Source organism: Poromitra crassiceps (genome assembly GCF_964638095.1).
Source record: "Poromitra crassiceps genome assembly, chromosome: 10".
Classification (NCBI taxonomy): Eukaryota; Metazoa; Chordata; class Actinopteri; order Beryciformes; family Melamphaidae; genus Poromitra; species Poromitra crassiceps.
Genome location: NC_139631.1, coordinates 4011788 through 4026171, shown reverse-complemented (window position 1 = coordinate 4026171; position 14384 = coordinate 4011788). Strand labels below are relative to the sequence as shown.

At 44.3% G+C, this 14384-nt stretch overlaps 1 protein-coding gene across 1 annotated transcript in view; it reads right to left on the bottom strand.

Annotated features, from left to right (window-relative positions):
• The window catches only part of LOC310783784 (solute carrier family 22 member 23-like), a gene marked incomplete at both ends in the record, with an annotated part of 117613 nt that extends 103669 nt beyond the window's left edge, over positions 1-13944 (bottom strand). The window contains 6 exons of the mRNA XM_083644689.1: positions 4615-4810; positions 8316-8378; positions 8465-8488; positions 8813-8820; positions 11315-11370; positions 13892-13944. Coding sequence (XP_083500815.1) covers positions 4615-4810; positions 8316-8378; positions 8465-8488; positions 8813-8820; positions 11315-11370; positions 13892-13944 — 400 coding nt within the window. The remainder of the gene's footprint in view (positions 1-4614; positions 4811-8315; positions 8379-8464; positions 8489-8812; positions 8821-11314; positions 11371-13891) is intronic.
• Positions 13945-14384: the final 440 nt, after the last annotated feature.

The following is a 14384-nucleotide window of genomic DNA, read 5'->3' as shown; positions in this document are numbered from 1 at the left end:
AGGAGATCATTAACAGCCACGATAACTTGATGCATTTTTGATATTATCCGCTGGGTTTTGAAAGGATTTTACAAGGCAAATCATTTTCTCAAATCCACAGAGGAGCATGCGATCAATCCTTCAGTTCAAATGAAAACATCAAAATGACATAAATTGAGGTATGAGGTTTTTACTCAAGAGGGACAATATGTAAATTCATTCCAATGTATTCACTACAACCGAGCTGATTTTCTTTTCCATTTTTTTCTCACATTGTGATAAGTGTATGTTCTATTTGCTTGACATTTGGATGGAAAAGGCTTCTGGTTTTTCTTTCTCTTCATGGTAACCTGTGTGTGTGTGTGTGTGTGTGTGTGTGTGCACACGTGCATGTGTGTGTGTGTGTGTGTGTGTGTGTGTGTGTGTGTGTGTGCACTGTGCACACGTGCATGTGCGTGTGTATGTGTGCGTGCGTGTGTATGTGTGACGCTTTGCCTCGCTTCTGCGTTGCTTCCGTTTCCAGTGTGTTTGCGCCGTATGCGTCCATGTGGATGTGTGTGTGTGTGTGTGTGTGTATGTGTGTTTATGGCTGCACGCTATATGCGGCGCATGTTAGTGTTTTTGCGTGTGTGTGTGTGTGTGTGTGTGTGTGTGTGTGAGAGAGAGAGAGAGAGAGAGATTGGGCAGCAGTGAGTTCATGCTGAGTCTCTAGCTCTGACACACTGAAGGTGTTTCATTATGATTGGCTGGCATGCACAGCAGGTGAGATTGAGAGGAGAATAAGAAAGAGAGATAAACGAGCGAAGGAATCTTGAAGGATAATGTTTTTTTTCTTTCTTTTTTTTTTTTAGTGCCAATCGTCTGGTTCTCCCATGTCCCCCACACTATTCCTGGATTGTCTGCACACTGTCAGCAGCATAGTTGGAGACATCAGGACTTGTTTTATCAACCTACCCTGTATTCTAACAACGAGTAAATGAAAATCTCATTGTGTACCGCTTACGTTGTAAAATGATTGGGGGGATGTAAACTAGATGTAGACAGAATTAAATGGATAATAACTGCAAATAACACCCGTGTAATTCTTCAACTAACATTGTTTTTTGTTACCACTCAACAATCAATATATCATCAATATTTAAAATTGCATGCATGTGCTATTGAGCTATTGGTTGAAGTGCCTGAAGGCATCCCATGTTCAAAACAGAAAAACAAACTAAATTGGTGGGACAAAAATGGGTTGGGCTCTGGTAGCTGTTCGGTGATAGCCGCGAGCCCTGTACTCTCTTTTTTTTAAATGTTCATAGGCATATTTTTCTCACACCTATCCACAGTGGGTATGACCAGTTTATTCTATATTTCTGTCATTTGCATGAGAGCAGAGGAGAGAGTTAGAAGAATACATACATATATATATATATATATATAAAAAAAAAATATATATATATATATATACTGTATATATATATATATATATATATATATATATATATATATATATATATATATATATATATATATTTATATATATATATATATATATAAGAAAGTAGTGCCCTGTGCACAGCTGTGCTGCTAGTCCCGGGTGCAGCTGGAGCAGGAACAGCTTTCCTTTCTACTGCTATATATATATATATATATATATATATATATATATATATATATATATATATATATATATATAAAATATATGATTTATTTATATTTATATATTTTTTTCTCCACTACTTGCTATTAATGCTATTAATAAACCTGTGTTTTTGGTGCACTTACTGTATGCCACTATGGAAGATCTTATGCTGGATGTTTCATGTGTAAATAGCCTATGTTTTATCAGCCAGCCTGCCATATCTCCACATCTGCAGCTTGATTCATACAACCTCGAGTAGTTTGTTCATTATCATCATCATCTGACAACTCCTGTGGTAACGCCACAACAAACCTATATCTAACTGGCCGGATAGATGGGTTCCACTTCAGTAAGCCCACTTCTAATTGGCTGAGGAGTGATCTGTCAAACTCAATTATTTGCTGATTAATTTCCCATTCGCTCCTCTTGTCTGTGTGATTGTCCTCAGTTCACAAGGGGAGCCGCCCTATTTCTTCTCCCATTAGTTTCAGAAATTGGACATTTAGTGGTTTTTAGCCTCATTATGACTCATTGGGCCGTCACAGAAGAGCCTCCCTGGATGAGAAGTTCAGACAAATGAGAGAAGAAAGGAGCATATTCTCCGTGATAGTAATATACAGCAGAATATGAGATAGATCGTCATATGAGCAGGTCCCAATCTGTACATTTATCATGAATCTATGCCAGGTTAATACTGCTGGCAGAGTTTTATTTTAACATTACACAGATCCCTCCTTCAAATGTAAAAAAGGGCGTCCCGCACACTGTCCAAACGTTCAATAAAGGTTTATTTTGTATTATTTTGAAACGTCACAAAATAAACCTTTATTGCAAGTTTGGACAGTGTGTGGGACTCCATTTTTACATTTGATGAAGGCTTTGTCCTTGTCCCGTACGCACCTGTCCCGTACGCACCTGTCCCGTACGCACCTGTCCCAGCAAAGAGATGAGCAGAGTTCTCCCTCCTTGAAACATCTGATGGATAAAAGAGAACAAAACTCAGCAAAGCATGTATTAGAGGGCCAGAGCCACGCCCACTTCCGGTGTACACATACGCACCAAGAAATTTCATCCACAATTCTTTTTTCCATAGACATTCACCTATATTTACAGTCAGGAGAGACCATAGAACATTTCTATTGGACCAAAACTTTAAACAATTGCGGATAATTTTTTCCCCCAACGCTTTGTTTGTAAGTTTTGGTGCGAGTGAAATGTTCTATGGTCTCTCCTGACTGTAAATATAGCTGATTTCACCAAGTAAAATTATTTTTATAAGAAATGTCTATGGAAAAAAGAACGACAGATGAAGTGGGCGTGACTTTGGCACTCTATAGAGAGTGAGAGAGAGAGAGAGAGAGAGAGAGAGAGAGAGAGAGAGAGTGTGTGTGTGTGTGTGTGTGTGTGTGTGTGTGTGTGTGTGTGTACGTGTTTATATGCATGTGTGTTCAAGGTTACTGTAAATACTGTATTCTCCCTTGTGGGAAGATTACCTTGCAGCACGGCAAACAGCACAATACAAGAGAGCAAATAGAGAGATAGAAAGGAGCTACGCCATATTAATTAACACCAGGGAAAGCTGTACATTGAAAATGAATGACCTGGAGAGCAGAGGGGAAGAGTTACTGTGTGTGTGTGTGTGTGTGTGTGTGTGTGTGTCCATCTGTTGTGAGGCTACCAGTATCCATGGAGACCAGAGATACGCAGAGGAACCACTGTACAACGTCCTGTTTGGCTCCATATGGCTAACACCCAACCCTGTATGTGTGTGTGTGTGTGTGCGTGTGTTCGCGCACGCGTGCGCACGCATGTGTGTGTGTCTTTATGTGTGTGCTTTCTTTGTATCTGTCTCTGGAAGTAAGTGTGTGTTGTTTGTGTGTATGGCTTGCTGCTTTTGTGGCTTTGAGTAAGCATACCTGTGTGTGTGTGTGTGTGTGTGTGTGTGTGTGTGCGCGCATGCACGCGCGTGTGTGTGTGTGCGTATGTGTGTGTGTGTGCGTGCGCGTGTGCGTATGTGTGTGTGCGTGCGTGTGTGTCGCAGCACTCTGCTTGTTTGTGCACGTTTGTGCATACCCACACCATGCGACTTCACTGCCAAATTCATTAAATTTGCATTACTCAGGCCGATTAGAAAGAAGTGCCCTCCCCCCGGAGGAAAGATGAGGGGAGTGCAGCAAAAGAGGCAGTGATGTGGAAAGAAACGAGGAAAAAGAGGATGGAGAGACTGCAGGGCCGACAAGCAGGCCGGGGACTAGGAGGTTGACGGTTTGAATCCCATTACCCAGTGGGAAAATGCAGGTGAGAAAAGTGTCAGAAAGACACACTTTAAGTGTAATAATACCTGTGTGTCTTAGGGGCATCCAGGAGGTGCAGCAGTAGATCGCCTGCCTAGCAACACGAGGGGCACAGGTTCCAAGCCAAACTTGATAAAAGAAAGAAAGAAAATATAATAAACAAAATAGATCACATTGTTGTCACTCTGGAAGAGACACCACATATGGAGCTCAGCGAAGATTCTGAAAGGGAGACCTGATAGTTGTTCACACTCATTCACTCTCCCTGAGAAACCGTCTAGTTGTACACGGGCACTGATTCATCCCCTCCGTCTTCATTCAACTCTTTCCCGCTTTTAGGAGAAACCCTTCAATTGTCACGCCCTCTCATTCATAACACTCCGTCATCAATCACCCCTTTTCCCGCTTCCATCTAGTGTCACTGTTCGTGGGCGGTAACGTTGAGATTAAACCAATCAGAGTAAGACACATCTTCCCATTCAGCCTATCATCATCTGGCGGTCAAAGCTAAAAGCCGCCTTTTCTCTCTGTGTGGTCTGCTGGGTTTTCAGTGCGTTCCTGCGTCCCTCCTCCACCCCATTCTCCTCCAGTCCTCTCCGAGGTCTTCAGATTCAGAAGCCTTCTCCAGCAAGACCAAGACCTCATCTTCACCACCACCAGGTCTAGACTCCACGGGTGGGGGATATTCAATCCTACTCCTGGCTGCACTACCCCTGCTGATCATGTTGTCATTATCACTGCTGATCATGATGTCATTATCACGGCTGATCATGTTGTCATTATCACTGCTGATCATGATGTCATTATCACTGCTGATCATGATGTCATTATCACTGCTGATCATGTTGTCATTATCACTGCTGATCATGATGTCATTATCACTGCTGATCATGATGTCATTATCAAGCTGACATGATGGAGTCAATTATTGAATAAATCATTGTTAATCTAGAATGTGTCTCTCCCGATTGAAATTGATTGATCGATTGATTGAGTTCTTTATTGATAATGAACAAACAGTATATACATATATACATACACAGGCCCACCATTATCAAAAGGATAAAAAACGCAATAAAGCTAACAGCTTATTTCCATTGCGGTCCTTAAGATGTCTGTGATAAAATGTGCACTGGTGTGTGTATGCCTGGATGTGTGTAAGTGTATGACAGTATGAGTGCATACCCCATGCACTTGTCAGAGTCTGCGGGTAACGCGTGGGTGTGCCTGCCACGCAGGGGGGAGGATAACATGGGGAAGTAAGGCACAGTGAATAAACAATAAAAATAAGCATAAAAATAAAATAAAAGACAATTAGTACAATTAAAAATATACCCAACAAATCCTAATAAAATACCGAAATGATAGCTTTTCACTCAGATCTGGGGGAAAAAAACAGTTTCTTTATGTTTGTGCCAATCCTGTGGTTTTCCTCTCTCCCCTGGGTTATTCTGCACACATCAGCCCAGCTGGAGATATCAGCGCTTGTTCCCTCCATGTGCTGCCATTCACTCTATACAGTATGAAAAACAGCTCCCGCAGACTTGAAAATTGCCCCAGCGAGATAATCCATCACGCTAAATAGGAAGCCTTCATCTCAGAGCTTCTGCTTTATGGTCATTTCATTGTCCCCGAGTGTCTTCAGAGCAGAATATGTGCATCATGTTACGCTCTGCTTACTGTCAATCACCTGGCAGGGAATAACCTTTCAAAATATGTCGCGTTATGAACTTCCTTTTTTCTTTGCAGAGGCAGCAGTTAATTTAAAAATGGGGGGGGAAATGCAGCTTAAATATCTAATGCCATGCAGCATGCATTGCCAACTCATTCATGTATGAAATCACTGGTCCACAACTTGACTCAAATAAACTCGCAAATAACAAAATCAAACTAAATGAATGTGTGAGAGCATGTGCAAAATAAATCTGCATTGTTTTTTGGTGGAGTGTCCCTTTATTAAGGATGTTTAATTATGATTTAGTCATCTAGTCTGTTCAAATAAGACAAATAGCCTGGATTAAAAAGATGATGTTCTTAGTAAAAAAATAGCCTGGTTAAATAAAAATCAAAGCAGAAAAAAAAAAAGTCCAAAAAGGGGGAATCCACTGATGCTGTGGACGTTATTATACTTATCCCAATGTGAGCACCTTTTTTGTTTCACAAAACTCATTTAGCACTCGAGCAGCCAGGCTTTCCCCGCTCTGTTTTCTTGAATACAAATATGTTCTTAGCCAAGCAGCCTGCTCAAGTCAGAATTTATTCTTTTGGCAAAATAAGGCTGTGCGTGCTTAGTCAGCTCGCTCGCTCAAACAACGACATGTTAACAAGAGAGACATGGTGCAGAGAACGGCTCAAAAGAGAGCAGACGACAAGAACTGGAATCCAAAGGGAAAAACAAGGAGGAGAACGAAGGAGGAGGAGGGAGGGAGGAGGAGGAGGAGGAGGGAGGGAGGAGGAGGAGGAGGAGGAGGAGGAGAGGGGGCGAGGAGGAGGAGGAGGAGGAGGAGAGGGGGCGAGGAGGGGAACAGGAGGCTCCAGATGGGAGGTTTGCGTTGCCGGGGCGGGTTGCCGAGGAAGTCATTAAGCAGCCATTTCATCTGCGTCTGCTTGGCTAGCGAGGAGTCTAATTGCATCTGAGGAGAGGAGAGGAGAAATGCCAAAGTACATTTAGATCAAAGATAGACACACAGGGAGAGCCTGTAGTCACCACTGCCATCCTCTCACTCTGCCTCGCTCTCTTTCTTTCTTTCTATTTATCTTTCTTTCTCTATTTCTTTCTCTTCTATCTGTCTCTCTTTCTTCCCTTCCTTCCCTCACTCTCTCTTCACCTCTTTTCCCTTCGCATTTTCCCAATTGATCTTTTTCACTTCTCTCCACTTTTTTTTACCCGTTCTCTGATCCTCTCTTTCACCCCCTCTCCTCCCCTCCTGCTCTTTCTCCCTCCTCTCCCTCGCTCTCTCTCCCTCCTGCTCTCTCCCTCCTCTCTCCCCTGTCCCTCTGCTCTCTCTCCCTCCTCTCCCTCCTCTCCCTCCCTCTCTCTCTCCCTGCTCTCTCTCCCTCCTGCTCGCTCTCCCTCCTCTCCCTCCCTCTCTCTCTCCCTGCTCTCTCTCCCTCCTGCTCGCTCTCCCTCCTCTCTCCCTGCTCTCTCCCTCCTCTCTCCCTGCTCTCTCTCCCTCCTCTCTCCCTGCTCTCTCTCCTCTCCTGCTCTCTCTCCCTCCTCTCTCCCTTCTCTCTCTCCTCTCCTGCTCTCTCTCCCTTCTCTCTCTCCTCTCCTGCTCCCTCTCCCTCCTCTCTCCCTTCTCTCTCTCCTCTCCCTCCTTCTCTCTCTCCCTCCTCTCTCCCTTCTCTCTCTCCTCTCCCTCCTCTCCCTCCTTCTCTCTCTCCCTCCTCTCTCCCTGCTCTCTCTCCTCTCCTGCTCTCTCTCCCTCCCTCTCTCCCTTCTCTCTCTCCCTCCTCTCCCTCCTCTCTCCCTTCTCTCTCTCCCTCCTCTCCCTCCTCTCTCTCTCCCTCCCTCTCTCTCTGCTCTCTCTCCCTCCTGCTCGCTCTCCCTCCTCTCTCCCTGCTCTCTCTCCCTGCTCTCTCCCTCCTCGCCTCTCACAGTGTGGAGAGTGTGTGGGTGGTGCATTATGAGATGTCTCTCTTCTTCTCTGGCTCATATTCCCTCTAATGGCTCTAAACACTGTCACACCACAGTCATTAGCAGCACAAGTGATTCTTTATTGTATATACACTCCACGCAGTGCTGCGCGCGTGCCAATGAAATAAAGAAAAGAAAAGAAAAAATCAGGCGCCCTGCATGGGCAAAACTATAAATGTCACCAATGTACACATTTTATTAACTATTTCTCGTAAGGTTGCCAACTCAATGTTGTTATTATTACTATTATGATGATTATTATGATGATTATTATTATATTTTTGGCATGTTCATGTTTTAGGCTATATTGTGGGAGAGACAGGGAAGTATGGGAGAGAGAGAGTGTGTGTGGGTGGGGGGGGGGGGGGGGGTGCGGGTTACGCAGCAAATGAGCGCAGGTGTGATTCGAACCCGGGTCTCTGCGGGGAGAACTGAGCCTTATTGCACATGGTCTATACTCGGTGAGTCACCGCCGCGCCCCACTCAATGTTATTTTACTTCGTATTTTGTTGCCAAATTGCCATATGCTGTCAGCATTACGTAATGCCAAAATGCCAAAAACGACGTGTCCCCCTCACCACGATGCCATGCCAAGTGCCGCATGCATCGTTAACCACATCACACACTGCCAACTGCTACATATGCAACATCCAACCAAGAAAAACACGCCAGGAATAAAAAGTACAATCCAGTAAAAGGCCATGGAAAGAAACTGCAAAGGCAACTAAACTTCACCCAATGCACAACGTACAGGTCTACCTGATGCACAACGTACAGGTCCACCTGATGCACACGTCACAACGTACAGGTCTACCTGATGCACAACGTACAGGTCTACCTGATGCACACATCACAACGTACAGGTCTAACTGATGCACAACGTACAGGTCTACCTGATGCACACATCACAACGTACAGGTCTACCTGATACACAACGTACAGGTCTACCTGATGCACACGTCACAACGTACAGGTCTACCTGATGCACAACGTACAGGTCTACCTGATGCACACGTCACAACGTACAGGTCTACCTGATGCACAACGTACAGGTCTACCTGATGCACACATCACAATGTACAGGTCTACCTGATGCACACATCACAACGTACAGGTCTACCTGATGCACAACGTACAGGTCCACCTGATGCACACGTCACAATGTACAGTCGTCTACCTGATGCACAACGTACAGGTCTACCTGATGCACAACGTACAGGTCTACCTGATGCACACATCACAACGTACAGGTCTACCTGATGCACAACGTACAGGTCTACCTGATGCACACATCACAACGTACAGGTCTAACTGATGCACACGTCACATTACGCTACATTCAAGACAATTTACTAAATCCTCCCCAGTTGTGTGATGTTAGCTTGAAAGGATAGCATCGTCACATGGACGTTAGCTGGAAAGGATAGCATCACCACATGGACGTTAGCTGGAAAGGATAGCATCACCACATGGATGTTAGCTGGAAAGGATAGCATCGTCACATGGACGTTAGCTGGAAAGGATAGCATCGTCACATGGACGTTAGCTGGAAAGGATAGCATCGTCACATGGACGTTAGCTGGAAAGGATAGCATCGTCACATGGACGTTAGCTGGAAAGGATAGCATCGTCACATGGACGTTAGCTGGAAAGGATAGCATCGCCACATGGACGTTAGCTGGAAAGGATAGCATCGTCACATGGACGTTAGCTGGAAAGGATAGCATCGCCACATGGATGTTAGCTGGAAAGGATAGCATCGCCACATGGACGTTAGCTGGAAAGGATAGCATCGTCACATGGACGTTAGCTGGAAAGGATAGCATCGTCACATGGACGTTAGCTGGAAAGGATAGCATCGTCACATGGATGTTAGCTGGAAAGGATAGCATCGTCACATGGACGTTAGCTGGAAAGGATAGCATCGTCACATGGATGTTAGCTGGAAAGGATAGCATCGCCACATGGACGTTAGCTGGAAAGGATAGCATCGCTGATGCAGTTGCTTGTCTCCCGTCAGCTCGCGCTCCTTGGTTCACCAGCGTTCCGTCTCGGTGAACATACAGCTTTAGACATAAACACGCGGACATATAACTCGAAAATAAATGACATCACAAACATAGATAATGATAAACTGCTGACTCGGCTGTCACATCGAGGTCAGAGAGAGAGACAGCTCCAACCCGGAAGTCCTCTATATCGACTTTGGTGTCTGCATAACTACGATATAAGCTTCACCCACTTTTGATTGACAGCCATTAGAACCAATCCATGAGCGAGGTGACCGTGGCAATACCTTTCTCCTCTTAGCACGTTTGTCATCTGCTTCTTTTTTTCTTTTTCTGTACTGTGCCGTGGCTGTCGCATCAACCCCCCCCCCCCACACACACACACACCACTCTCTCTCTCGCCCCCTTTCTCTCCCATCATCCATCTCTTTTTCGCTGCCTCTATCTCTCTCTCACTAACACTGCCTTCTTCTCGCCATCTTTTTCTTCCCATTGTGTTCATTAGATGTGGATCATGTGTCATGGGAGAAGGGGGTCATCTGTCTTTTGTGTTTGTGTGGGCTATTGTGGTAGTTCATTGGCAGGGATTGTTGTTTGTCGTTGTGGTGGTGGTGATGAGGGTGTGTGTGTGTGTGTGTGTGTGTGTGTGTGTGTGTGTGCGCCCATGCTTGATGATGATGATGATGGTTATTATTATTATTACCTCAGATGAGCCCTCCAACAGCGTTTCCAATCATTTCGATCGTCCATATCTGGTTAGCTCGCCGCTACTTTCCGCCTCTCTCCCTCTCCCTCTCTCTCTCTCTCTCCCTCTCCCTCTCCCCCTCTCTCTCTCTCTCTCTCCCTCTCCCTCTCCCCCTCTCTCTCTCTCTCTCTCAAAACACTCTTAGCTGAAAAGTTTCTTTTTTTCTGGTCTTTAGAGGGAGCTTGTCTGGAGGCTTGGATGCTTGTGTGTGTGTGCGTGTGCGTGTGCGTGTGTGTGTGTGCGTGTGCGTGCGTGTGTGTGCGTGTATGGACAAGCACTTAATTGCTTTCTAGCGCAGAATTGGCCCTCCACTTTCACTCCAAAACAAGAAATGTCTTCTTTTTAAGCACCAGAGAGGCGGGGGTGGGGATGAGTTCAGAGGAGGGGAGAGACTTTATTGTCCAAAAATGTATCATCAAATGTATCAGAGGCAGAGCTGAGAGAGCAGGGGAACTTGGCCGGTGCGGACGCTCTAGAGGGCTGAATGAAGCTAATAAAAAAATAAGTAAAGATATTTTTACTCTGTAAGCTAGCTGTGTTTTGTAATATAAAGTGAAAGAGTCGTACTGATGGTGACGTTGATGTCTGTCTCCGATCAGGCCTGCAGGCCTGTTCATAATGTGATTGAATCTGCATGAATAATTATTAGGAACTAATGTGTCAGAAAAGAGAACAAAGACGTACTAAGTATGTGTGAAATTTTGCATGGAAATTAGAAAGTGTGTGTGTGTGTGTGCGTGTGTGTGTGTGTGCGTGTGTGTGTGTGTGTGTGTGTGTGTGTGTGTGTGTGTGTGTGCGTGTGTGTGTGCGTGTGTGTGTGTGTGTGTGTGTGTGTGGGTGAGTGAGCCTGTAAATGCTAACACAGCAGAGAGGTGTAAGTTTATTCTAACAGTTAGCAGGTGAGACAGAGAGCTCAGCGTTGGGCCCTGCAGCAGTCAAACAAGCACTGATCATTAACACTCTCTGTCATCAGGAAGTTCACGTTTACACCTCCAGCTTTTCTCATCGCTGACGTCGTACCTGAGAAGGTGTTCTTCTTCATGGTGATTATGGGCGCGGCGGTGATGATAGCATCGCTGAAGCAGAAACAGGCATGGTGAAAGGGGTAAGAGAGCGTGAGAGTTCTGCAGGTGGCTATAAGGAAGAGAGAAAGATGGCTGGAGAGGGAAGATATCATTAACGAAAGCTATAAATAACAGAAACGACATTTTCATTAACTGAAGTAAAAAATAAAAACGAGGCTAACCCTAACCGCACGGCTGCGAACAGACCCACTCTCATGTAATCTGTCAGACTTGTGGAATCTGACAAAAATAGAACAGGTGCGCAATTTTTCCGTACTGCATGTATCGCCCATCATGGGCGAGAGTCGATCGGATCCGCAACGCAGCCGTAACGCAACTGGTGTACATTGCCTGTAAGCCTATTTTGGGTGGATTTAATCAGAAACACAATGACTGACATCTTTTATAGTTGTCTTTTGTGGATGGATGTTCATCTGTCATATAAGTAAATACTTTTTTTTATGGGATGATGTTTTGTTTTGAGAGTTTTTATTACACAAAACTTTTTCTGACGTTTTTGAATCTCGCCCCTGACAAATACTGCACCCCATATTACAAACAAAGACTAAACTAATAACAAAAATAAAGAAATAAAGAAATAAAATAAAAACTAATGAAAATTGAAAAAAACTCTAATCACCTTGATGTGTGAGAGAGAAAGAAATAAAAGTCTTCCGTCTGTGAAATGATAAAAAACATAGCTGGTTTATCATTTCCCTGTCTTTTTCCATCCTCTTCATCTGTGTTGTTCTCAGAGATACAGGTGTTGCTGGGAGGGAGAGGAACTGTGCTTTAAAGTAGCAGCTATCAGTTAGAGCTGTGATGTCTCTGTCCCTTTTTATACCTTCTGTTCTCTCTCCCTGTCCCACGTTGTCACAAATCAACTTCTGAAAAAAGTTCATCCAACTTATTGAGGAAGTTAAGGGGGGAAACAAGGACAAAGACTACAATGTAGTATGAAAAAGTATCTTCTGCAGGTGGTTCTGAAGATTTAACACTTGCAAATGTCTACATTGTGAGTGGAGCTGCGTGCCCTACGAATCAGCCAATTAACATCATTTAATGCAGTTGAATTCCATGTTTTGCTGCAGTTGTTTTCAAACTTGACGCGAACCTTTCAGGAACTGGGTGCGGTTGGTTGATCCGCGCCCAGGTGTGGTACAAACTCACTGGACATTGGGATCAGTACTCAGGTGCTCGGAACCGGGCCTGGGTCTCTCTGATGAGAAAGCACCCTAATGGCCCAATTATGCTCCATATATACGAGAATAAATGCATCCTTTTCAAACGATGTAAACATCACTGCCCACATACCTCCATGCGTCTTTGCACGTTGGTATCATGTTACATCCACTAGTGGGCAGCAGCGAGTCAAATCTGTGAGTGTGTGCGGTACTGCTCCATTTCATCCGTATCCGTAAGCTTTCAGAAAACCTGCAGAATGATGCAGGAAATGAATGCAGAGTACACACAGAAAGCTCCGTATCTGTATTTAATGGAGAGCATAATTGGGCCTTTAGAGACTGAAAAGCATCTGGTGGGCTCCATTTGCTCTCACTAAGCTACAGTAAGAGGTGCTGAATGCAAATGGCACTACTGTACTGTATGTAGAATGTCAGTGAAATATTCAGGTGTCGAATCTCCTGTCTTAATAAACAGCCACGGATGAAACCAACACGGCAGCCATAGAACATGTGACTGAAGACAGTTAATTGCTCTGGACCAAAACGAGAAAATGGAGGACCAAGAGAATCACAGTGACATTTCAGTTGGCTGCTCTCTCCACAGTAACTGCAGAGAGCAACACCAGGCCAGAAGGTACTGCGTCATATCTCCAATTGTTCAAAGGGCAGCATGCCTTTATAATGTTCTGTATATTATCATAGAAAAACTAGAATTACGCTTGAAAGAATGAGTTGATTTAAATATTTTATGGGTATTATAATTGACCATATTTTCATTGTATTGTTTTTTTTCTTGTGTTCATCACTGTTTGTTTGTATTATGTATTGTACAATATATTGTTTATCTGCTCTGGATGATGCTTATAAAGCTGCTTTGATAGAAACATTTGAGTAACCTTTTTTGGTGACACAGCTGTCCCTTACAGCAAAAACACATGAGGTTCACATGTGTCCACATGTGCAAAAATCACATGTGATCACATGTCATTTTGCACATGTGATCACATGTGTCACATGTTAAATTTCACACACGTGAAGTTCATGTGGTTTTTCTGTAAGGGGTAGTAGAACTTGAACTACATTGTGTTATATTGTGTTAAGTTATGGAAGTATAGTTAGCGATTACAAGATATATAAGGACTGGCTTGTATTTGGTTGAGAGGCAACAGAGTTTTGTCATGAGTGACACATAGTAACTGCATAGCATTATGGGAAGAACTTCCTGCAGTACTATAATGCAGAATAGTTCTGTCGCCCTCCCTGCTGATTGTGACCGAAGTGCCACTTTTTGCCGCTCCGTACAATTTTGTATAATTTACATATGACAACCTTTTCTTTTAAGAGTGTACGACTCCCCCTCGGCTTGGCAATCCCATTCCCCCTCTCCTGACAGCGGTGCCATGGTTTCTGTGACACGCGCTGTATATTTTAATACTAATCCCCGGAGAGCATCAAAGGGAGGAGGTGGTGGTGTGATTGTTAGACTAATCCCCTGGGATCCTTAATGGTGGCAAAGTGAATGTGAGCGGAGGGGATTATGGGGAGCAGCGACGGCCGATACATTCTGTAATTAGCCCGTTAACAGCCTCGGCGATGGCGGGATTACCCGGGTTTTAGCCGCCGAACTTGACAAGAGGCTACGCATGACGGATCACACAGTAATGTGTCTTAGCCACGGTGCGGAGAGAGCGCTGGTGGAAGGGACGTGGCTATTATAGAGCAGTTGTTCTCCAAATTCTTCACATGAAGGATCCCTAAACTGACAAAAATTAAGACCACAGACGCCAATTTGATAGGATTTTGTCCCACGGTCCCACGTATGATAACAAGATTGATGCTTTT